Source organism: Theobroma cacao, chromosome 6, assembly GCF_053813885.1.
Source record: "Theobroma cacao isolate CCN51 chromosome 6, ASM5381388v1, whole genome shotgun sequence".
Taxonomy (NCBI): Eukaryota; Viridiplantae; Streptophyta; class Magnoliopsida; order Malvales; family Malvaceae; genus Theobroma; species Theobroma cacao.
Genome location: NC_142644.1, coordinates 10,133,360 through 10,160,679, shown reverse-complemented (window position 1 = coordinate 10,160,679; position 27,320 = coordinate 10,133,360). Strand labels below are relative to the sequence as shown.

At 31.8% G+C, this 27,320-nt stretch overlaps 1 protein-coding gene across 2 annotated transcripts; it reads right to left on the bottom strand.

Moving 5' to 3' along the window:
• Positions 1-3,340: 3,340 nt before the first annotated feature.
• Positions 3,341-16,624, bottom strand: STI (AAA-type ATPase family protein). 2 transcript variants are annotated; one of them, XM_018123820.2, is made up of 7 exons: positions 14,001-16,623; positions 13,549-13,768; positions 7,541-8,104; positions 5,689-6,475; positions 4,874-4,955; positions 4,653-4,747; positions 3,341-3,639 (listed from the first exon to the last, which is right to left on the bottom strand). In XM_018123820.2, exons 1-7 carry the CDS (start codon positions 16,227-16,229, stop codon positions 3,618-3,620), a joined length of 3,999 nt encoding a protein of 1,332 aa, XP_017979309.2. In that variant the 5' UTR covers positions 16,230-16,623; the 3' UTR covers positions 3,341-3,617. The 2 variants fall into 2 exon arrangements, with proteins under 2 accessions (XP_017979309.2, XP_088663716.1); XM_088807590.1 differs by lacking the exon at positions 3,341-3,639 and having other exon boundaries at positions 4,410-4,747; positions 14,001-16,624.
• Between the last annotated feature and the right edge of the window lie 10,696 nt (positions 16,625-27,320).

Here is a 27,320-nt window from a genome sequence, read left to right as displayed (position 1 = left end):
ATTATTTTCCTTTTTAAAAGGCACAAAATCAGCCCATCTTCCACCCCATGGCCGGCCAAACCAGCAAGAAGAGAGAGAAAACAAAAACAAAACCCTAGAGAGAGAAAATCAAAGAAAAAGTGTGAATTTTCAAGGAAATTAAGTGAAAAAGGTGAGTTTTTTCTATTAAGCTTGAGTTTTCTTATTCCCAAGCATTTCTCTTTATTTTCCATGATTAAATTACATGTTTTCATGATGAATTAAATTCTGGAAAAATGGGTTAGGAGAGAGAAAGTTGTTGGATTTATTTGATTTTAATTTATGTTAGTGTTTTTAGTTAGTTTAGCATATTTAGAAACAAAACAACAAGAAAAGAATTTATTTTCTCCCCCAACCATTAATGGCTGAATTTACCATGTAGTGAGTGAGGATGAGTTTGATTTTATTCTAGGAGAATTGGTTAAGGAATGTTGAATTAAGAGCCTAGAAAAATAATGGGAATTTTCGGAGCAAAAATATGAATTTTTACCCACTAGGGGTATTTTCGTAATTTGCTGTTGGGACTGATAATTTGCACCACACTGAGGGACATTAAGTTAATTTGGGTGCAATTGAGGTATAGAAACTGAAAAGAATTAAATTGGAGTTTAAACGGACCCGTTAGGAATTTAATCGGGTGATAAGACGAATTAGGCCAATACCGGGTTTAGATAGTTACCAGTGCATTTTGCATTCCATATCATGCATTGGTAATCTAAATTAATTTAATTTTGATTTAGTACCAACTTGGTGAAACTCTCGATTTTGTATTGTGTCAAGGTGGTGAGTCCTCCGATAAAGGCAAGGAAATTGCATCCGAGGACCAGTAGACAGAGTGCTTCGAAAGTCTGCATTCTAGACATAGTGAGTAAACTTACTATCATTTTAATTATCTAGGGTGGTTTTTAGATGCTTTCATGAATTCTATGGAAAAAGGAATTTAAAAAGATAAATTTTCATGTTTTATGAATAAATGAGTTTCAATGAAATTAAATTATAAATTGTTTTGAAATTAATAGTGATTTTGAAAAATAGAGTACACGGAGACTGTTAATTGTGGCAATTTGATTGTTTAAATTAACTGGCTTATGATAAATCGAGCATGATTGGCTAGTTGGCAATTGTATTGAAATGCGAATTGTTTGGTTACCTTGAAAAAACTACGAATTACAAAATTGCCATATCATGTTATTGAGTTTTATTATATGGTGGATTATATATTAATTAATCACTGCAGTAGGGGGTTTCTGTGGACCAGCCTTTTAGAGGGGCACGGTAAACCCCATTATATTCTTACCTCGAACGGAGAGGCGCGTAGGGTATCTCCTGGGGTAAAGTTTAGGGTTCACTTCACGCTAAACCACCACGTGAGGGGGAACTCAGCCAACGCCAAGGAACGGCTATGTTTTCAAAACAAAAACATGATTTATGTGAAATGTGAATTTTAATAGCCTTGGCGGTCTCGGTAGGATGCCTCGGCCAAGGTGTCCCCGAGAATGGATTTATGGCACAAGCCTAGATTTTTATGAGATTCATAAGCCTCTTTACGTGTTTCGAAAAAAAATGTGTTCTAATGCTATAACACAGTTTATGATGATTTACTTTATTGTCTCCATGTACTCAACTCTAGATGTTTAGGATGATGTTTGTTTACTCATTGAGATTTTATAATCTCACCACCCTCCTTTCCACCCATTTCAGGTTCAATATAGACTGTAGATAGCTGATCTCATCGAGGACTACAGTGGGATCTGCATTTTCCAAACCGTAGGTTCAAAGTCCTCTTTACTTTTGTTTATCCGGGGGCACTCTTGTTATTGTAAATTAAATTAAATATTTTGGCTTACTGTATTTAAGTATGTATAAATTTATTTAGCTTTTACGTTATAAAAATTATTCACGTATAACTCTATAAATATTGTTTTATAAGAAAATAGAATATTTTACTTAATATTTCTTTTATTTTCTTATTATATTCAAATAACCATAATTTCGTTTTAAATGAAGATTTTAGACTTTTAAACTCATTTTGAATATGAATTGTGTGTTTTGTACTTGTACATTACGTTTTAGCCAGTTTTAAGATTTTTGAGAAAAATGACCAAAATACCCTTGTGAGACGAAAAATTAATATTTTATTTGTTTAAAGTTGGAAACAGCTTAAAATATTTTAGAACACGATATTTGACAATGGTTGCTCACAAGGGAACAGAGAAACTGATAGTAAAGCCTTCCGGGGTTTCGGGTTGACATTTCGGGCAATAAGTGTCTACCGGGACACCGCGGCGGTTGTCACGGGCTCGAGGGGAGTACCGGGTCGTGACATTACAAATGTATTGAGGAGACCTATTTATAGGCAAATAACCTCCCTTATCTCAATAAAATTTATAAAATAAAGATAACACTTAAGGATTAGATAAATTAAATCCTAATCTAATCTAATTTACATCAAATCTAGATATAGATAACATAAATAGATATTTACAAAAATATTCATAACAAAATTAATATTTTAAATTTAAAAATTAATTAAAATTATTAAAATTTTAATCATAGTAATATTTAAATTATAAATAAAATATTAATATTTAATTTATTAATATTTTAAATAAATTATAAATTATTAATATTTAAAAATAAAAATAAATAATTATATATTATAATAAAATGTATTGTTGTCTTTTTATCACTTATTCCTTTGTTATTCTAAAATTATTTTTACCAATCAAATATTGCAAATAAAAAATAATAGTAATTCTGACCTTATTACATTATGTAAATCAAACTATATAATAAGATTTTCATTGTATTCATATCTTATTCTATTCTATTTCATTTTATCATGCGAACCAAAATTTTGTAGATGATTTGTAATAATTTTGTAGTGCTAGTTGTGTCCTTCAAGTTGCAGCACAAGTCTCATGTTTATAAAAAAATTGAACTAATCCTAATTTGGGTAAGATTTTGCATAACTTTTATGTTAACTGCAAATTTTCCTTAAACTCAAAAAAAAAAAAAAAGAACTGCTAAATTTCCTTAGACTAATTAAAGTATTAATTAAATTCTTGAAGTTCTTAACTTTTTTTAATTAAGTCCAACTTTTTTGAATTGAATCCAACTTAATTAACCATTTTTTACATTCTCAAGGAAATAATGTTATGCTGCAATAAAGTTCTCATTATAATAACTCCTTATACTACTTTTTACAAAACATAAAACATTTCAAAGCCTTTATTTCAAGTAATTGATATTCATAAATCTTTTGAAAATAAAAAATATCTTTTACAAATAATAAATACTTAATACAAAATATATCTATATACAACACATACAATTACCCTACCTAGTGAAAGAGGAAGCTTTTATATGGTTTAGCCATTTACGGCTTTATTAGATTAGATTCTTCAGTCTGAAGGGCAATAAAAAAAAAAAAAACACATTAAATCCATTACACCAAACTAGAAAAACTTGGTCAATATATTACACTTTTTACTCTTTTTCTCTGTGTAGATATCAAAATCTGCTACAAGGAAGATACTAGTATAGCTCACCGCTGACCTCTCCAGGAGCTGCTGATATACCTAGGTTTTCTTCTGTTGTTATATTTGTTGGTTTCCGGTCCTGATAGGATGAAATTGAACACTTTTATTTTGTTAATAATATAAATATACTCCAAAGAAAAAAAAACAATTGTTATGCTTGTTTGGAAATTACTAGGTCTTCATTGCCTCTTCATAGGTTGATAATTCAGAACTTGAATCCCATCTTTTGAAAATAAAAAATATATATATATATATATAATACTTAAAAATTCTTAAATTATTTAAAAACATTTAAATAAATATTTTATTCTTCTATTCTGTTCAATTAAATCCATGAATTTTTATTTTAAATCAAATAAACTTTTATAATTAACCATTAACTAATTATCATTAATCAACATACTACTTGTTATTTTATTATTACGTGACGTTGACATGATATTCACATTACACTAACGTGAAAAATAAAATCATATCATTACACCATATCATCATAATCACTACATACATAACATAAAATAACAACTAACATTTTCATTAATATTAATTAATGAACCATTAAATCATCATAATCATAACATATGTAACATAAAATAACAATTTAGTATTCTTATTAATATTAATTAATCAACCATTAGATATGATATCTTATTTGATTAAAAATAAAAATATAAAGACTTAATTGAACGTAATAAAATAATAAAATTTTATTTAAATTTTTCTCAATAATTGTAACATTTTTTTAAATATTATGCCAAAAAATAAAAACCTGTTGAAACAAATTAAAGGAGCATTTTATAGCATGTCGGCAATATTTTTAACAGAAAAAACCATGAAGGATCTGAGCAGTTATTTCTAATGCTTATATTGTTTGCCCCTCATCTCTTATTCACCCATAAAAATGGTCAAAGCTATTGAAAAAATGCCACATTCCAGCATCAACTTTACATTCACTTTTTTCTCATTAAGCTCACATGGCTTGACTGGAAAAACATAAATACATAGAAATATATATATATATATATATGTATAAGAATATTTGAAGAAACAAATGACATCCAGAAAGCCAATGTATTGAGTTTTCTAAATTACCTTCTACGTCTGTTTTCAATTTTCTTTGATTTCCCACACTCACCAAACAATGAAAATCGTCCACTTCTTCGTGCTCGAACAGGGGTTCCCTTTACCTGTGTTTTTTTTTTTTTTTGAGAAGAAAAAAAACAAAGGTCATGTTGCAAATTCTTGAAAGCAATTCCAGTTACCTTGATTTGTTGAGAGAAAGCGAGGGGAGAGGGGCTGTAGCAACTGCCTACCTTTGCCCTTCTATGAGGCTTGGTGTTGTTCCAACAGAAAAGCCCACTGCATCCTCCATTTCCTGACCCCGAATCATATCCACTAAAGAATGACCGGGAATGAGCAAATGAAGTTCACAACAGTAAAAAAAGGCAATAAATTCCCCAAACAATTGCTAAAACAGCATTGCTACACAATACTGTGATTGGAAACAAGCATAAAACAAATAACCTACTCTTGCTAATACTGAGCGAATAGTAAAAGGATCTGAGTAATACACAAAATCAAACCACTGGCTTGCAAGATCATTCCTAGCTAGTTAAGCAGACAAGAGAAAGTACAATGACACAACAATTAATAAGCTAATAATGTTTCATCCATTAACTTCTCTACTGAAAAGCTAACCTTCAGATCAATTTAAACCAGAAATTGAAAGATTTAAGAACAAACTTTTATTCCACAATTCACTGAGAAATCAACCAGAAATTATGATGTAACTATATTGATAACTTATGATGGAATAGAGAAACTTTTAGACATGATTATGATTTAAAGAGGGTTCAAACCCTTGTCATTTTTTTTTAGCCATGGACTATTAGTATTAGCTTCTAGTTATGATGAAAAATAATCAATCACCATCATACTGAATAGTTTCAAGAACGTTATTTTCAATATGATGGCTATATGACTTGAAATAATAGTATTACAATTAATGATTGCATTGACCTAACTAATTCAACAAATGCCTTTAAATCAACATTACGAATTTGAAGAGAAGAATTGCTAAATAGTGAAAATATTATGCAAAACCAGTTATGAGATTAGTCAAACTCACAGGTTTTCTTTGCTTAAACTGCTATTGTGCAGCAAGCTGGGAGACATGGGATATTGATCACCCCTTCTAGCCATCTGGTCCTTTTGAATCGCTTGTCCTTGACCATCATTTGTTTTCAAAATTTTAAGCTCATGGTTTAGTTCATCCTCCCATTGCTGGGAGGAGAATGCTGAGGAATTCATTGATCCCAAATTACTTTGACGAAAGACCTCTTGAGGCAGAACCTGATTCTTTTCAGGCTTCAACCGACTCAATGATCCAGGAGTGCCTTTCTCTGCAACTTGTAACCAGGCAGTTTCTAACCTTTGCTCACGTATAATGGATTCAATTCTCTGCATCGGAATCTCTTGTCTACTCTCCTTTGAGCTGCCAATTTCAGCATTGCCTTCAGCTAATAACTCAGGTGTTCGCACAATGGATTGTGCCGAGCAATTAGAATAATCTTGTACTCCTCTCAGTTTACCTTCCAAATCACTAAAACTTTCCTTGGATACTTTTCGTGACTCCTGATGTAAGTTTAAACTAGAAAAACCATCTCCCACAATTTTAGAAATGGCCTTTCTTTCCTTCTCAATTTCGACAGCAGTTTCAGCCTGCTGCAGACTTTCCGGCTTTTCAGCTGGATTTGCATGGTTTAAAGAAACCTCACCATTTGTCAAGAGAATTATTCGAACTTCTACATTACGTCTCATCACTATTTCAATAGAGTTTGTAATACTGCTCAAAAACCTTTCAGCCCTAGACTTGATATCTCCATCCCCAAATGCAAGATAGGCAATTAGAACACCTGCTAGTAGAAAAATTGATAGTGAGAAATAAAGAAAGAGAAATATATAAATGCTCTAGTAAAAACTAAGCTTCTCCATGAATGTACAGCATGTGCAGATCATCGACTGGATAAAGCAATAAAAGATGAAAAAGAACAGGTAGAAGCACAAATATAGATGGAATGATTAGACTATCTTAGTTGAAACTCTATATGCATCAAACCTTTAGATCACGTTTCCATTCATAGAAAACTTCAAAGAACAAAATCCCAACGATTTTTTCCTTAAGGAAACATACACACATGTGCATACATGCTAGAGAAAAGGTATAATACATATCAAAATCTTTGAAGCTTTTCTCTTAGAAACTTGACAACATTGGCATAATATGTACATAGCCTATGTGCAACAAGTACAGATATGGATCCCCACATTGGTGATCTACCAGTTAATCCCTTTGAATAGGACAACAATGCCATTCCAGAGAATCTTTGAATTAAAGCGCCAACATCAATTAGAAATTTTTACCTATAAAGCAGCTGGGAAGCAGTAGTGCTTGGAATACTGGACCCAAGACACCATTTAATTCTATTATAAGTGTCCAAAAACTTCACAAATAAAATTCTTAAACTTCTGAGGCATATCCAATGTTTGTTCCCTTTTAGGATATATGTTTAAAATTTAAAAATTTAGATTATACAATTTGATAACATAAGTAAAACATGTCTCAAGTCTATTTACTAAAATTTCAAATACAATGACAAGTTCCAAAAAAAATGTTATTAATAGCATAAAAAGAAGACTTGTGAGATGAGTCTGTCATGAAATTTCAACTAAAAGGTTGACAGAACAACAAAAGCTAACATAGATTTAAGAAGTAGCTGAAGAGTGTCTCTCCCTGTAAAAATTGCCATCTCTTAATGTTGCAATAACATATCACGTGTCAAGGACCTTTATGGTCCATCTCACAAGCTAACTACAGCAAGATTGATAAGACCAATTTCATGTGAATTTATCAATAAAGTTATATTTTGTTTTGCAATTTGCAAAATGATACGAAAATAGTTTAAACTTTATGGGCTTACCTTCTACTTCAGCGAGAGACAAAAGCTTCCCATGAGCATGTAGCAGCTGTCTCAATGTCTTTGAGTGGCACTTGTCAATACACTTTGCCCAGATTTCATCTAATTTTTCTGAATTTCTGCATGTAAGTATCATATTTCCACTCAAATTATTGTCACATGCAGCAGGTAAGGCACCACCATCCATAATTCGACCTTGTGAAGGTTTAAGATCAGAATCATAACCATCAATCCTTGACAATAATTCTCCCTGATGGTTGGAATTCCCATTCACATATTTGTGTAAGGATGCAGGAGAAGTTGATTTCCGAGGCATATACTGAATTCCTGACTTTTGCTTGTAAGCTGTAGCTTCCCATGAAGTGCTTGATGGGTCATCCTCCGTAGTCTTAGAGCTCTGCCTCCGGCTGCTGCCTGACTGAGTGAGATCTGGTGAAGGCAAGGAACCAAGCTGGAGCAGAGTTGCCGTAAACCATGTTGAACGTTCACTTGAAACCCTTAGTTGTTTCTCAGCTTCTGAAAGAAGCTTCAAAGCATGTTTTAATCTCTCCAGTTCTGCTTCACTCACTGCAGAGGACATCAAAGATCCATAAGGATACATTGAAAATATTAACGATAATGTAATAATAATAAATATGTAAAAGGTATTAGGTACTCAGAAGAAAATGCAACATGGGTATCATCTTTCTTTTTTTCTTTTTTTGGTACAAGTGTATCATCTCTTTGGCATCCTCACAACCATTGAATAGTACTGATGAAGTATATACAGCTATGGATAAAAAATCATTAGATGCAAGAGACACAAGAAACTAATATTTAGTGCATCTCCATTCTAAAGAGCAATAAATACAAACTAAACATATTCCCATAAACAGTCCACTATATGGGCAATATTGCACCTGCATGTACCATTGATGTCCTTGATCTTGTTCTCCCTCTCATGAAAAGAATATCCTCCATTAAATTACATATTCTCATCATAGCATCTGTAGATCTCCTTTAAGTGTTCAAACTAGCCTAAACATGTTTTCTTCATTTTGTTATTACTAGACACAATATGTCACTTGTACTGTCTATTTATGCTTATACATGGATTGCATCATTTTCATATCAGTTGCACTCATGCTTTGTCCATTGATCGCTTGTCTTAACATTGTGCAATTAAGTTTTTTCCTTAAATTTCTGAATATTTTGAGGTTACACAACTCCCAATGCACTTCTCTGTTTCATTTATCATGCTTAAATCCTACAGATGACATTTCACAATTTCCCCCAATCCTTTGGGATAATTGAACCGAGATATACAAATACTCACTTTGTAATATGATCTCCAATTCATACGGACTCTCCTCCCAAATCTACTTGTAGCGGTTTTGCATTTTAAATACTCTCTTTTAGACCAGCTAAACCAAAGGCCTATAGATTCCATTGTTGGAATCTCCATAAGCATTAACCCTTGTGCTCATCCCAAATTTCACATCATCAGCAAAAAGCATACATTAAGACAGTATCCTAAACTAGTAAGTTCAAACAGCACTTGGACAAACAAATAAGGTGTTAAATTTCAGTAAATTACATCATTGATCCTTAACCTTTTCATAATGTTCCATTTTCATCCATGACCTAAAAACTTGATTTTTTCATCCATGACCATTTAAATTTGTTCCAAATCCATCCATCCATCAATATGCCACTAGAATTTGGATGCAATATGAATGGAATTTGCCACATTGCACTTTGGTGGACAAACACGTGACCAACTCCAACCAAATTTTAATAAATTTAGAGCAAATTTAAAAGATCATGGATGAAAAAATTGAATTTTTTGGGTCATGGATTTTTTTTTTTTTTATAATTAAGAGAGGGGAGATTCGAACCCTACTCTTTAGGCAGGGGAATTATACACCAACCAATGAGACAAATACTCGGGTGCAATTTTTTGGGTCATGGATGAAAATGAAACATTGCGAAAAGGTCACAAACTAATGATGAAATTTACTCCAAATTTAATCAATGTAGGAGCTTTTTTTATCATCATTTTAAAATTCTCCCTCACATGTAGGGACAGCAAATCTATCATATGGTGGCTTCATGTTTAGGGATAATGGACAAATTGTGTGACATAAATTTCACAGATACACATCACACATCTTTCACAAAAGAGCCAATATATAAGAATAGAGCCTACTATGATACCATGTTAAACTTTAAGACGACATCCAACTTAAATTCAAAGTTGATTCTTGACATAAACATATTGCTATTGGAAAATAATATATTATATTTCATGAGTCCATGCACATAACTACATCATCAATGTTCTTTATGGTTTGAATATATACAACACGGACTTTGTTTTCTTCCAAGACCCTTTAGAGGATTTCTCTATGGACTTTATTATAAGCCTTTTCTATGTCAATTAATATAACAAGCAAACCTTTTTGTTTTTAATGAAATCAATCGAGCAAAAATTTAGAAAGCTAATAACTTTGATGATTGATTTTTATGATTAGGATTTTGCCTCTTGTGGCTAGAGATGGCAAAATAAAAACCCCAAATCTAACAAATTCATGCTGCCTCATCATGATAAGAGCTTATTTTTTGTTTGAAAAATGGTTCAAATTAGGGTAGGGTGAACTTTTTCAAAAAAAAAAAAAAGAATTAGTGTCAAGGCAGGGAGGGATTTTGTTTAACCTGCTCCGTCCCATGACTATTGCCAAAATGCCTTTAATATTTTTACTTTATGTACTTTATAATTACCAAAATGCTCTTAATATATACCTTTAAGAGATACCCAAGGTTTTCTTCAATTTCCATTTTCCAAGTTAGATTTTATTTCAGATTATAGGTATATTTTAAATTTTCCCTTCAAATTCAATTAACATTTCTAGTGTCTATTAATTTTTCTTTTTCATTTTGGTTAGTTGTGTTGTTCATTAATTTCTAGTGTTGTATATACATATTTTATTTTTCAGATTTCTTTGGTTGTTTATTGTTTTTGTAAGTTTTCATTTTTTTTTTCTCTTGAATAATTTGTGTTGTTAGTTGCATGAAAGAAGTATTTGGAAACTTATATTCTTAAAACTTTGGTTTTATATTTTTTGGAGATTTGAATTACCTTTCATTTGTTGTGGAACTCTTTGCTTTTAAAACTTTTTATTTTTCCTTTATTTTTCTTCTATAGATTTGTGAAAATGCAAATAGATTAAATATAGATTAAAGGTTATGGTGGGTTGGTTTCTTCTGAAAATAATCCCAAGCCTGAGCAGCAAGCAAGATGAGGTCAAGTGAAAGCACACAAGTGGTCAAGTTGAGGGCCAGGCAAAGGAAATTCCACCCCGCCTTATTTCCATGCCTAACTGGGACCCTACTCCATTGTATAGAGCAATGCAAGACCATTTCAAGAAAACAACATTGCTTGGTTAATGCATTAGTTAAATAATAATAACTAGCATAGCTAAGATAAATTAAAACAACACATTTTAACAAGTTAACAAGTGATTTCATTAGTAGATAAAAAGCTCAACTTGAAGCAACCAAATACAAATGTTACATTTAAATTGAACTGAGAACAAAATGGGTTTTGATTGGCAGGAAAGAGTATAAGAGTTAGGGATTTTCTTTGTTTAGATGTGAATAGAGAATGGAATAGAAACTGAATTAGAGAAGGCTCTCCAAGTTTCTGTGGAAGTAAGACATTTGAATACAAATGGGAACCACTCTAAAGCTGAAGAGAAACTAAATTACAAGAGATCTACTTCCCAGTTGCTGCATAAGTAGGAGATTTTGGGTAGAAATGCAAACCACTCCTAAGCTATAAAAGATATCATGTCTAGTTAAGGCATAGAAAACCCTTTATTCTTACCCTATCCCGTAACTTGTGGAGCTCTCCCATCACACTTCCACAAAGACAACTTCTCAATCTATGCAAGGATTCGAACTCAATACCTCAAGGTCAAATGCTAGGCTTTGATACCCCCAAGAACTGAAAGGAAAATCCTATCCAGTAAAGGCAAAGAAAACCCTTATATTGTCACCTCACTCCCTTCATCCTAACATGTGGGGCTCTACCATCATGCTTACACAAAGACCACATCTTATCTTTTAGTGCAGGAATTTGAACTCGATACCTTGGGGTCACACACTAGGCTCTAAGTGCATGTTTGACCTAGCTTTTTTTCAGCTTATCTACTTCTTAAAAGCAAAAGCCAAGTCAAAAATGATTTTTTGAGAAGCTCTTAAAAAAAAAACAGCTTTTTTTTTAAGAACAAAATTTAAAAAAAAAATAGGTTAAAAAAAAGCTCCAAGGAAGAGCTTTTTCTTCTCTTCTTTTAAAAATATAAGAGAATTTTTATTTTTGTTCCAAAAATATCCTCATTCATTAAAAATAATTACAATATTATCTTCTCAAAAAAGAGAAATACCTTCTATGATAATTTTAACAAAAATTATAACTTATATAAAAAACCTTATTAAAAGAAATTTACCAAACAACTTTAGCTTAATTTTAAAAGCAATTATTTTTCATAAGAGCTTCATAATAGCTTTTAAGTTAGAAAAAAGCCAGGCCAACAGGCTCTAATACTACTTAAGTTGAACAGGATATCTGATTAAAACACAATGTACAACTATTTTGAACAAAGCTTTGGCAGGCCTTGCACTTTCTCTTCTGTTCTCACCGTTACCCCACAAACAATCTATACTTTTATCCTTTCCTTTCATTTTCTTCCCCTCTCAACACTTGTACAAAAATAACAGATGCTGCTTACATAGAAAACCAGGAAATAATAGAAAATACCATGCAATGATATTTTCATCAAACTACTAGGCTAGGTATGCAACCAGATAGAGATTCAACCTCTTTGTGGTTTAAGTAGCCTATCAAATAAATTGAGCACAAAAATCTACCCCACCAAATTGAGAAATCCGTACAAATGAAGCTAGTATGCATATTCTTATAGCTCATGCAAGCATGATTTCATTCATATTTTCAAGTACAAATTTTTAGTTTATACTAAGTGGTCAAAAAGCTTAGGAGTCTAAATATGCCAAGCGTATTTTTGTATAGAATTCAAACAAGTTTATGTTAATCTCTCTATTATACTAAAAGAAATAAAATGTGCCATGTCAATTATCTTTACAAGTTGGAATAAAATAAACTTGGACCTCCTATAAAAAAATTTTAATGTGTACTATGGAGCACCCTTGTAGATACTCGAACATCACTCTTCTAAGAAGGTTTGCTTCAAACACCAAATATCAAACAGTGAAAAAAAAAAGAAGCCTTTTTCATGATTACAGATTAGTTTCAGCTAATAATGTCAATCACTTAAAGTTAAAACTAGAGGATTGTTAGCTTCATAGAAACGTGTCATATCTGAAAGTTTAATCTTTTGAGTTGGATTAAAAATTCATTGAGATGCTTTACTTTAACATAAACGATAAGAAATAACAAATCCTGGTACCACAATGAAAAGTGGGTATTTCCTAATGCAAGACAGGCAGTCACTATCAACAATTCTTGATTCAGGAGAAAAAATTATAATTGTGGTGGGTAGACTAAGGTTTGGAACTTGCATTTTAAAGTAACAAATAGATAATTAAGTTTTAGCAAAGCTCTTATATTTACAAATCAAAACAATAAGATTATTCTGTGGCGAAAGCATAGTTCTAAACATTCAATGATATCGAGATTTCTAAAAGGGCATTTGGATGCCAAAAAGAAATAAAAATGCTACTCAGTTCAATTATTTCAGTTCGTTTTGTTCTGAACAACTTCACTTCAAGTCTTCAACCATTTATGTTTGCTCTCAATTTTTTTTAAAAACCAGGACAGAACTCATTTTCAACTCATAATATTTCTTTTTTTGGTTATTTTAATCTCTACAACAATTTTCCTTTTCATCAGATGCTGACTTGAGTACATCAAACAACTATATTCGAACATGGATATGCTATTTTTTATATCAAGAAGCTTTGAAACGATAATTAATTAATGCGATGATACTTACAAGCTCGTCCACCAAAGAATGAGTGGCTGTACTTAGAATCAACAATATTGTATGTTCCAGCAATGATATCCATAATAAGGCTGGCCAGTTGGGACATCAAAACCATTGGATCAACCCCAGAGTCCATCAATTCCCTAGCTCTTTTTACTGTTTCTGCTGTGTCAGATGACATTGCTAATTCCAAAAGTTCCAGTAACTTCTCATCTGAAACAACACCTACCTGCAGAAAGAAAGTAAGTGATACAAATAATATTCAAACCATTCATATGAAGTAAAGTTACTATAGTGCAAAATTTGACAAATAAGTTCCCCCTCTTATTCCAGGGACTTGCTGAACTTACTATATTCCAATATTTTATCCTATTAACCATAATACTATATCATTCATGAAGGCACCAATTACAACCAGAAATGAAGTACCAAGCCAAGGAAATATTTTCAAGCATACTCACAAGTTCATTGACAAGAGATGTAGTGATTCTTTTACCCAACAAACTTAGCTGGTCTAGCATAGTTTCTGCATCACGAAGTGAACCATCTGCATTCAATGCAATTAAATCCAGGGCATCTGATTCAACCTCAAGCTTCTCATCAGTAGAGATCTTCCTCAACCTTGCCATGATATCACCATCTTTTATTTTGTTGAAGAGGTATTTCTGACATCGTGATTGCACAGTACGTGGCACATTGTCAAGATCAGTTGTTATAAATACGAATACAACACGTGGTGGAGGATCTTCAAGAAATTTAAGCAATGCCAGCCATATCTTAGAAGGCAACAAATGACACTCATCAATAACAAAAACCTTGTACCGCGATGAGCTTGATGGAAGCCCCTTTGACAGGCTTTTCAAAAGGTATCTAACTCCATCAATTCCTTTTTTATTGGTGCTATCAACTTCCCAAAGCTCCCTGCTTTTCCCAGAAACAAATTCAGCACATTCTCTACAGTACCCACAAGGTTTAGCACCTTCGGTAGCAAGACAATTCAAAGCAGCAGCAAAAATTTTTGCTGTTGATGTTTTTCCAGTCCCGCGGGGACCTTGGAAAAGATAGACAGGGGCTATCCTTCCCCTTGAAACAGCATTCATAAGAGATTGTACCACAATATTCTGCCCAATCAGTTCATCAAAGAACATTGGTTTGTATTTCTGGCTCAAGCTCTTAATATTTTCTGGTGTACCCTCCTCTTCTCCTTCTCCTGTAAGAGCTACAATCTCTAGCCCATCTTGACTCCTACAGCTTGATGACCATCTCCTTCCATCCAATCTACTTAGGGCCTCCAAATCAAGCTCCCCAAAGTTTGTAGAGAGCTCATCATCACTACACCTGGTTCCAATGGATGACCCTCCTCTCCTATCGCCACTATTGCTGAGCAATGGGAGAAGACCTTGAGCACTTCTTAAAGCAATTCTCTGCTTATTGGAAAGTGATGATGAATGTCTATGTCTATGGTACACCGGCTGACTTCCGCAGAGAATGCTACTTCCTTTCCTCCTTAAAGTATCAGAGAGGGAAGGAGAGTAACAACTCCCACAAACCCCTCTATGTTTTGGGGTCCTCTTTGTCCAATAGCAAGGAATCCCACAACCTTGCCGACCTGGCAAATCCAAAGGATCATCCACCTCGTCATCCCCATCATTCAATGAAATCGTGGTTGCATCCCACGAGCCAACAGTGCTTGGGTTCTGGTTAAAATACCTATTGTAAGAACTAGTTGACAAAGCTGGGGTGCTATAAGAATAAGAAGAATCCTCCTTTCTGCCAGTTTTCAACAATCTAGAGGATGCATGTGACCAGTTCTTCTGCTTGACTTTAAGAAGCAGTGGGGATGGCCCCGAAATCTTGCGGAAATCCTCAGAATTACTAAAATCTTCAGTGTCATCGGATTGATCAACAGAATCATCCCTTCCTAAATTTAAAGCCAATGCAGGATGAGCCTTGAGAAATTTTCTTGAATTGACTGAATTTCTAGCAACAGCACTCTTGTTTTGTTCATATCTAGAAAGAACATCCAAATGGGCACTATTTTTCTTATTCTTTTTGTTGGGCCCCAACATTCTTCTGGTGGATGGTGTGACTAATGAGACGAGATTTGCATCTCTACACCGGAACATCATTGAAGCAGAACGACTCTCACCCAAATAGGTATCACTCTTTGAATCCCCACAGTTCCTTGCATCACTCAAGCTATTATCATCAAAGCTGCCTTGAATCCAAGAAGAAGACTGCTCCCCATCATCATCATCAACATCATCATCATAATCATCATCCTCATCATCATCATCATCCTCTACATTTATTGATGATGATTTCTGACTCTTCCAATTATAAAGGAAGACCCTCTTCTCTTTCTCAATGCCATTACTATTAATGGCATTGTTTTTATAACCATGACCATTGCTTTCAACTCTAAAGGGTAACTGAGATGAATCCAAATAAGCATTCCCATTTGGCCTATTTAAACTTTCATTATCGAAATTGTTTCTTAAAGCACTACAAGTAGAAGCCGAACCTGCCGCTGCTGCTGCTGCTGCTGCTACAGATCTAGAGGAACTGAGAGGTGACTTCCAAGAAGAAGTGGTACCAGGATCCCGCAAAACGCGGGCAGCTTTCCGGATTTGCGTGAGCTCCTTCTTCAAGTGCAGCCTGCTTGGATCAGATATTCTCATATCCGACATTTTCTTTTTGGTTGGTTCAAATCAACAAAAGAAGAAGCACCCCGGAGCAACAAATACTAGAAACTGTACATTCCCATTTCATTGATCACATCCATAACCATGGATGGAAAGAAGAAAAACATAAAATCTTTTGGGAAGATAATTTTATTGGTTACTATTAGCAGCAAGGGGGAAGGGAAAGGGGGGTGAAGTGGAAAGGCAAGTGTTTGAATGCAGGCAGATCTGACAGGTTTTCCTTCGGACAGTGTTTTTCATTACTTGACTGAGTGTGGGGCTCTATCAGTGTGTAATGTAATGAAAATGAAATGGATAGTGGTTGGCTTCTTGTCAATGAGATTTTTTTTTAATTTTTATTATTATTATTATGTAATCTCCAAGCACTGCTAGGGTTTTTGTTGGCTTTCTAGTTGGCGCCCCCAAAATGAATTCTTCAAAAGTTGAATCTTGATTTAACGCGTTCTGTTTCAATTTGTTCTCGTCAAAATTATAAGAAACTCCCTCCAACCGCGGAGATCCCGGAATCCTTCTTTTTTTAAAAAAATATTTATAAAAATTTAAATAAATTATTATTTTTTGTAACATTAAATAAATTTTTATTATTAATTATTAATTAATTATTGATAGTTAAAATGTTACATGTTATTTTATAATTACATGATATTTTTACTCTTTAAAATGAATGATAAATATTATTTTGATTAATTATAATTAATCAACTGATAATTATAAAAATTTATTTGATTCAACATAAAAATACAAAAAACTAATTTAACGTTATAAAAATATAAAAATTTAATAAAACTTTTTAAATAATCTAAAGATGACAACAAAACATGTATATAAAAATTACAAATGATATATGATTAATTACAATTAATTAACTATTAATAATAAAATTTTATTTAATTTAAAATAAAAATACAAAAAATTAATTAAATGTAATAAAAAATTAAAAAAATTTTAAATTTTTTAAATAATTTAAAAAAATTTCAAAATATTGTATCTTTATTTTATGTTATTTTATTTTATCACGAATTTCCTTTTTTTTGTTTGCTTTGTTGGAAAAAAATTAAAACTATAAAAAGCACATTTACAAAAGCAAAGGGATACATGTGAGACATCTAGACAAAAATGAGAGGAAAAAGAAGATGATGTATTGAAGTATGTTTTATGACATTCACATTCACATCTAAATCTGGTCCGAAACTCTTCCCAAATACAAATAACTTAAAAAAAAAAAGCTGTGTTTCGTCCGCTTATGTCTAGAGATGTCAACTTGCTTTAGCAGAAATTTGGAGGCGGGAGTCACGCCTCAGTCTCGCTTGTATCATAAGCTTTTTATATATACATAGGTATAATATTTAAAAAAATTTTTGAACTAATTAAAAAAATTCAAATAAATTTTAATTAAAATATTATTTATCATCTCATATCAAGTGGTGCTAATGTGATATATTAACATATTATAATATATTAACATAATTATATAAATTATTTAGTTAAAATTATTATACAATACTATTATCTACTTAGACTACAATTATAGTTGTCAAATTGAGATAGTGTATCGAAATCTTATTATTTAATATTGAATATCATATCGTGCTGTAAGATACGATAAAACATATTAAAATTAATTTAAATAACATTTATACAAGTAAAATTAAGAAAAAAATTTTAAAAAAATAATATTTGTTATCGAAATCGAAGATTATAGGGTATAAATTAAAAAGATTATTATTTTTCTTAATTTAAAGTGTCAACATATTTCTCAATAATATATATTTTTAAATAAAATATATACCTATTATATTAATTTATTAATTAAATCATTTTTTTAGTATTATTTTTGTTTAAAATCTAAAGATTGAAACTCATAAAAAATAGTTTTTCATGTTTCTACTCAAAAAAAATAAAAAATTAAAATTTTTAATAATTAATTAGATTTAAGTTTATTAAAAGTAGATCGACTATATTGTACAATATATTCCGTATCGTAAGATACATATTGCATATCATAGATATGCTTTTGATGTTTAATCAAATGTGATACGGTTATAGATATGTATCATTTTTTACTAATATCTTATGGTATCATATTTTTCTGTAAGTATCGTGTATAGTACGATATTAATAACTATATTATAATATCTAGTTATAATTATACTACAATATTATTGGTTAGTTAGATATATATATATATATATAAAGCTAATTTTGTTCCTATTTTAATCCTAACTAAATAACAATATTGTAATATAACTATTAATTAGGTAATATTAATGTATAATACCTCTAATTAGATAATTTGTGTAATTATTTTAATATAGTTGATAATGACATAACATTCTGATGTGATATGATGACATAATTACACGATATTTTTATCTTTTACATCAATATCTTGCCAACGTCGAATAATATAAAAATATCTAATGACTTTTTGATTAATAATAGTTAACTAACTATTAATTATAAGATTTATTTGATTTAAAATAACAATATAAAAACTTAATTGAATGTAAAAAATATAATGAATTATTTGAATTTTTTTAATGATTCAAAAGTTTTTAAAGTATTATGCATATATGTATATATATGTATAGTATACTATAATATAGTATAGTGTATATATGTATGTATATCTTAAAGGATTAAACTTTCTTCTATTCATTTTTGTTAAATTACTTTAAATTACATTTTTCTTATAAATCATTAAAAAAAGAAATAAAAAAGGAAAATTAATAATTTTTTATTTTCTATTTTTTTATTTTTCCTTTGTTTCTTTATATGTTGGCATCATCTTTCTTTGTGTTTGTTTTTATTAGACCAAAAGATCCATACACATTTATTTAACAAAAAATAAATTCATATATCACGTATATATTAGATCAAATTATTTAATTTATTAAATTGAAAACGAAGTTCCCTTTCGAAACATTATCGTACTGCATTTCCATCAAATAATCAGTATGTTGCGAATGACAAAGTGAAGGACATTCAACTTTGAGGACTGTACAACAGTGAAATAATTTCCGACTGATAGAGCCGCCCAAGTTATCTGAATAGAAAAGATGGAATAATCAATAACGGTTTCTTATAACACAGGATAACATTAAGAGCACAACTGCTTCAGCTCCATATGCATTTACTTCTTACCTTGAAACTTCATTACTACTCTGTTTTACTTTTCTAATAAATATTATTGTGCATTAAATATCAATGGCCTATAAATTCCAACCATCAACGACTGTAATGCCTTTCTGTACAATTTAATGAATAATCCCCAGGAATTCCTCTTAAAGAAAAGCACACAATAAAATATTACTAACACACAATTAAAATGACTCCTAAATTGCAAGAGAATGACGTGGCAAGATTCATACCCTGTGCCACTTCCTTGGCTTCTTGAATTGCATCTCGGCCTTCTTCAAATATTGCGTAAAATCTAAAAAATTTCTCTCAAATCATGTTAAAAGGACACTTTGATTCTCTTCGTTTTAAAAATATAATTTTGTCAGTTTTGACTGTTTATACCAGCAACTAAAAAAATGGAACCTAATAAATGTCTCCTTCAACATTTAGACTACACTTTGATCCCTCTTATTTCAAAAGTATTGTTAGTCCCTTGACTTTTCAATATTATTTATAAATATAAAAAGTTATAATTACCCCAAATGATCGAAAAATAAAAAATAGACTAAATACCTAAATAAACCCTTGATGTACAAAAAAAAAAGTTAATTAAGCCGTTACTGTTTATTGCATTCAAATACACCGAGCATTTAGCTTATTAGTTTGAATCCCCTTCCCTCAATTTCAAAAAAAATAATTCAAACATTGTATTTTTATTTTAAGTTAAATAAACCCCTATCATTGACTGTTAACTACTTGTCGTTAGTAACAATAATAGTTACCACGTGACATATTAACATATCATTTTGAATTATTATATTGTTGCATGGCAAATTACATGGCAGAATGTTATTACTTAAGACTTGGCTTTTTCCCTTTTTGTCCAATCATGTGTCTTAAAATCATTGACTTAGGAATTTAAAATAAAAAATTGAAATAACCTAATTGGTTTGGCAATCTAACCTATTCTTTCCCAAATTAATTGGAAACATTTGATTGTTTCCATATTTCTCTTCTCGCGCCTCAATCTTGTCTTTCCTTCATGTTTAATCGAATCAATTTCTTTGGCAAAGAAAGAAATATAAGATATATTCCCTCTTGACCTTTTACTTTAATTTGGTTCTTCTCTTGTTTTTACCTTCCTTCCCCCATGCCTTCATTCTCTCAATCCAGCATGCAACCCAGAGAAATGAAAACACCATGTCAAATTTCATTATACCGGTCACAATCATAGTACAGCTTCTTGATTGATTAGATTGGTTGTTGTGTGCTTTTGTTGAAGTTGCGTTGATTTTGGATGTTTGGGTATGAGTTCTTGTTGATGAAATGGGTTTTGCATTTTTTTTTTTACATTTGATTCAAATTAAAGTGAATGCATATTATTAGCACTTTTCATAATTAATATTTTAATAGCAATTAAATTTAATAACCTTTTTCATCAACTTTGAACCCTAAATTGATTTAGCAAGGAACCGATTAGATTGCTAAACCAATTAGATTATTTTTTTATGTTTTAAATTTTTAAACCAATAATTTTAAGATATATGATTGAACAATAAAGGAAAAAGCCAAGTCCCAATCAACAATGTTTTTGCCACTTCATTTGCCACATGACAGTGTAATAATCCAAAATGATATATCAACATATCACGTGGAAGTCAAAATGATACATCCACATGCCACGTGGTAAATGACGTAGTATTAAAATGCCAACTGTCACTTTAACTTACGCCAGTTAATCAATGTATTAGAGATTTATTTACTTCAAAATAAAAATATAAAGACTCAACTGAATATAATAAAAGGATAAAAGCTTAATTACCTAGTTTAATTAGAAAATTATTATTTAAATTTTTTAGATTTTTTTACTTCAAAATTATGAGCTTTTTTGAATTGATAATAAAATAATCTTAAATAATTTCTTTTTTTTCTTTCTTTTAATTTTTATTTTTTCCATTATTATGTGTCTTTTTTTTAAAAGTTGAGAAACGTTGAATAAAAAGACTTTCATTATTATATAATTAAGTTAGATTATGATATTCTTTGTATTTTTTTATTTTTTAATTATCTGAGGGTAATTATAACTTTTAATATTTGTAAATAATTGTTAAGTAATGGTAATGAAAATTCAATGGGGCCAACAATGCATTTTGAAATCAAAAGGGACCAAGTATAATTTAGAGGTGTAATGAAAGGGGTTTTTTGTTTTTTACCCATACCACATCTCCAATTATGTGGACATTTTTCCAATTTAGGCCTATTCTCTAGGACTATGTGACTTATGTTAAGTCTTTGGGACTTCATAAATGGTGATTACTTTGTTTGATTATTTGTATTAGACCTTTCGGATGTTAATAATATATAGGGTAAAATACACTGATACTTTCAACGTTTGACCATAATTCCTAAATGTGACAGGTCTATTACTTTCATAAATGTACATTTCACCCCAATTGTGTAAACAGATTAATGCCTAAATGTGAAATGTCTAAAATACTTTTTTTTTTTCTTTCAAATGGTCGGCGACACTCCCTTACACTAATAGGCCATCCCGTGTTGGTCCCAAATAAATGTGCTAGAAGGGGGTGAATAGCACTTTTTGGTTCTTGAAAAGATGAGAAACTAATTTAAAAAGTAAGGAAAATAAAAATAGAGTAGACAATGCGCAGGAATTTAGAGTGGTTCGGTCCAAGACCTACATCCACTACCTTGATTATTCAACCAAGGATTTTCCAAACTAATCCACTATGAACAGTGAAATTCACAAGCTTTCACCAAGTTTTTACAATGGTTTTTACCAGGCTTAGCCAAAACCTTTCACAATAGTTTTTATCGGGATCAACTAAAACCCCAAACCTAACTTTTCAAGGCTAAGTTAGAACCTATACCTAATCAAGCAATCCTAACTTGAATCAATCCTTTAGAATGACTCGCTCACTCTAAGAATACAAGGAAAGAAGTGAAGAGAGTGTACGCATGATCACAAGGTTGATCTAAGTGGTACCAATGAAGTGTAGATCACAATTACAAATATGAGAGTTGAGTGTAGTAAATAAGCAACAAGTATTTACAGGTTTTTCAGCTTTTTTTTGTGTTTTTGGAAGCCTTTAATGCATTTCTAGCCGTTGGAACCCTCTTTTATACTTGAAAAATTAGCTCTGATGTGAGTTAGACAGTTTTTGACCGTTGAAAACAGTTTGGTAGCAATTTTGGCCGTTAATCTGTCTTCTAGTGCATAATTCAAAATTTCTAGCAGAATGCTTTTAGTCGACTAACCGATATCTTAGTCGACTAAGTCATCTCTGTTTTCTGATCCCAGTTTCTGGCAGTGTGCACTTAGTTGACTAACTCATTCCTTGGTTGACTAAGTTGGTTCTGTTTCTCAATACTCTTCAGCCCGCCAACTTTCGATTTAAATCTTAGTTGACTAACTCTTCATTAATTGACTAAAGGGCTTCTGTCTTGTTGATTAATTGTGACTTCCTTATTCTTATGCTTTTTGATATGTGCATTTAAATGATTGATTAATTATTTACATACAATTTTTGTCTTGCACACTCAAGTAGAAATATTAGACACAAATGAATGGAAATGTTTTATTATCATAAAAAACTAATGGAGCCAACAATCTCCCCCTTTTTGATGATGACAAAACATTCATTGGTTAACAACACAGTGTTCTTTTATTCTTTTTAGTTTTGCACAAAATGGAGATTTTCCTCCCCCTAAGTGTGTGCTCCCCCTTAGTGTGTGCATAGTTTTATTATTCATCTCAGCATGTTTTTGTTCTTTTCATATAGAAAACGCAATGTAAGGGTTTAAATTTTTTGACAGAATATATATACACAAGCTTATGGAACAATAAGCAGCAAGTGACAGGATGACAGAACATTATTACTACTTCAGCTTGCTGTCTGTCATATTATTTCCAAACTTAATTCATTCCAAAGGCAAATGCCATAAACCATCCAATCAAAATATTAATATTCGTATTTATTTTCATCCAAATTTCACTCACAATATCATATCAACAATTAATTATCAACATATCAGCTCAATGTCAGCATCAAAGCATCAGTAGAAACTCAATAACAGCTTTAAGTATTCAATCATCAGCTTATTAGCATTGCATCCATTCATAATCAAACCAAAATATCATGAGAATAAGTTTTCAATGCATTATCAGAATAAGTTCTCAACAGACTTTCAGCATCAGTCATCAGCAACAAAACAAAATAAATAAACAGTATCTCAGCATAAATGATCAGTATCCAATTTCAAGCTACCACAGACCATCTACCATAGACAGCCTAGCCATATTCAACACCCTAAATTTCTCCTAGATTTCTAGTACCTCTACCCTAACATTTTTTTTAATTTATTTTCCCTTTCTCTTAGCTTTCCACTTCTCCCCCTTTTTGTCATCATCAAATCTCAAGGATGCTTAATCATCTTGTGAAGAGCATGAGGGAGAGGATTCATCATTAGTGAAATATTTGACATTGAGGGGTTTAGGAGAAGGTTCTGGTGGTAATTTTTGTGGTTAAGGTTTAGGTGATGATTTGTTAGAAACTTCCAAGGGTTCTTGAAGAGAAGAGACAGGTGCTGGTCTAGCTTTTTCAACAATTATGGAGGATTTTCTTTTTTTAAGGAATTTGGTCTTGGTTGCCAGTCTCTTGATGCCCTTACCAGATGGTTTTGATTTGGCTTGTGGAGCTGTAGTAGCTTTCTGCTTTTCTTTCCCAATCTATTTCTCTACTGTGTGTGCTGGTGCAGATGTGGCTTGCTGTGTTTTTGCTTGAGCTGCTTCTTTCTCAACTTTCTCCTCATGAACCATTTGATGAAAAAGACCCATGATTGAAACCTTTTCAGAATGTGGAGGAGATGGTTGAGGTTCTGGTTGTGGATCTTGAATAGGTGGAGAGGTACCATCAAGAGATCTAAGAACTTTAGTCCCCTTATTTGATCTTTCTCCCTTCTGAAGCTTAGCTTCAAGATCAATCATTGGTTCAGCATATTTATCTTGAGGAACAGGGCTTTCAAAACTCTTAGCTAGGAAGGTAGGGCTTCATCAGCTTCCCTTGCTGGTGCTGGGCTTAGAGTTGCTGAAGTGTCCTTAACTGCAGGCTCAGCAGTGGATTTCCTTTTTTCCTTTATCATATTTTCAATCTCTACATGTCTTTCTTCCATTTTCACAATTTTTGTAGATTGCTCTGTAAGCTTCCCATCCATTCTCATCAACAGATTGAAAATCATTTCACTAGAAAATGGTGAGGGTGTTGTCTCTGTCTGTGTTGGTATTACAGAGACCTTGAGTGATTTAACAAAAGTTTCTCCATCTAACTTGTAACCCATCTTTGGTAGACTACCTAAATAGATAGCCTGATCTCTACTCTTTACCAGGTTCATTTTATATCTTCTAGTCCAAATTCCTTTCTTTTGTACTAGAGAAGTGATGACATTCCCATATGGTAAATTTATCTTGTCTCCTGCACAGGCTCTTCTCATCCTTTCAACCATAAATCGACCTAGATTCAGGGGAGTAGCATTGAATGCATGCTCCATTAGGCATAAGTCCTGAAGGCTAATGTAGCTAAAACTGCCACTTCTGCCTTGAATGTTTGCTGCTATAAAGTAATGCAAAATCCTAATTTGAGGACTAGTAATTAGGCCAGCATTACTTTTGAGGAGTATTTTTCTTTTCTCCCTGTAATTATTTCCCACAAGGAGGATGGGTCATAATTTTTAGGGAATTCAAACTCTCCTTCCTCACATTCGATTTAAGTAAACTCCTTAAATCAACAGCAGTTATAGTAAACTCCTTTCCATTTAAAAACACATTCAGGCCATCATCAAGATAATCATCAAAATCTTCAAGTTCCTCATTTCCTAATACAATACTTGCATAAAACTCTTTAACCAAATTGGCACTGTAGGATCGATTCTTAAAGGTACTATACTGCTTCAGTTTTAACTCCTCAAAATAATCAGATAAACTTGTCTGAATTTCTAGGGTTTCATTGAAACTATCCCAGTCGATGTATTTTCCACAAGTAATGAGGGCATTCTCTAATTTCTTGTATCTATCTTCATGTGCATTATTCCTAAACTTAGAAGATGAGGTGCTACCTTTCTCAGATGATTTTCCCTTATCTTTCTTCTTCTCTGTTTTCTGTTCCTTTTTCTTCTACGATTTTCCAGATTTTTCACTCTTCGATGTAGACCTAATTTTCTGTTTCTTTTTCTGTATTTATGCTTGCATGCCTTCTTCTAGTGGCTGTTTTCCTTTATTCTTCTTAGCAATTTCTTTGGTCAAAGAGGTTTTTGCCATTTTGGACTTGAGAGAATTCTTATCGAGGGTTTTGAGAATATGAGTGGAGAGGGTTTCAGTTTTGGGTGGGTGGGTTTCAAATGGAAGAAAATGTAGAGGAGATGAGTTAATGAGCAGTTTAATTTCTCCAAAAACCGTCTATCTCCCCCTTACATATTGTTAGTTTTTCTCCTGTTCAAAATTCAAATTTTGCCTCTTATTTTATTTTTCATTAGACAGTATTTTCTACCCATTCTCTTCACTCGATATACTGCTCATGTTCACTTTTTTATTCTTTTTCTCTTCTAACTAAATGAGTCTTATTATTTAAAGAGACATAATGCTCTTAGTTGACTAAGTGGGTTCTTAGTCGACTAAATGCCTACTATCCTTTGAGAAAATTTCAAAATTTTTCTTAAAGCTCTTGCATACTAACCATTCCTAAATTTCTTCTACTCTCACAGAATCTATCCTCATTTAAGGGTTTTGTAAAGATGTTAGTTAACTGATGTAAAGTATTTACAAACTTAATTTTAATATCACCTTTAACTACATGATCTCCAACAAAGTGGTGCCTAATCTCAATATGCTTAGTCCTAGAATGTTGCACAAGATTTTTTGAAATATTGATTGCACTTGTATTATCATAATATATTGGTATGTTATTTATTGACATTCCATAGTCTTTTAGTTGTTGTTTAATCCATAAGATTTGAGCACAACAATTGCCTAGAGATATATATTCTGCTTCTGCTGTAGACTAAGCAACTAAATTTTGGTTTTTGCTAGACCATGACACAAGCATACTACTTAGAAACTGACAAGTTCCACTAGTGTTCTTTCTATCTGTTTTGCTATCAGCAAAATCAGCATCTGAATATCCAACTAAACTAAAGGATGATTCTCTAGAGTACCATATGCCTAAAGTTTGTGTGTCAATGAGGTATCTAAAAATTCTTTTAACAGCAGTCATGTGTGATTCTTTGGGTTGAGATTGAAAACGAGCACACAAACACACACTGAATTGTATATCAGGCCTGCTGGCTGTTAAATAAAGAAGTGATCTGATCATACCTCTGTAGAGCTTTTGATCAACATCCTTTCCTTTTTCATCTAAATCAAGTTTGGTGGATGGACTCATTGGTGTACAAATTGATTTTAGCTTTAGCATATCAAACCTTTTGAGTATGTCTTGAGTGTATCTTTCTTGATTGATGAAGATTCCTTTCTCACTTTGTTTGATTTGAAGCCCAAGAAAATACTTCAGCTCACCCATCATGCTCATCTCAAATTCCCCCTACATTTCTTTAGCAAAATTCTTGCATAAAGCCTCATTAGTTGCACCAAACATAATGTCATCCTCATAAATTTGAACAATAATTAAAATCTTTTAAATATCTTTTGATAAATAATGTTGTATCAATACTACCTCTAACATAACCTTTTTCAACCAAAAATTTTGAAAGCCTCTCATACCAAGCTCTAGGAGCTTGTTTCAATCCATACAAGGCTTTGTGAAATTTGAAAACATGATCTGGTTTTTCATAGTCCTTAAACTCTGAGGGTTGCTCAACATAAACTTCTTCTTGGATGAAACCATTTAAGAATGCACTCTTTACATCCATTTGAAATAACTTAAAGTTCAT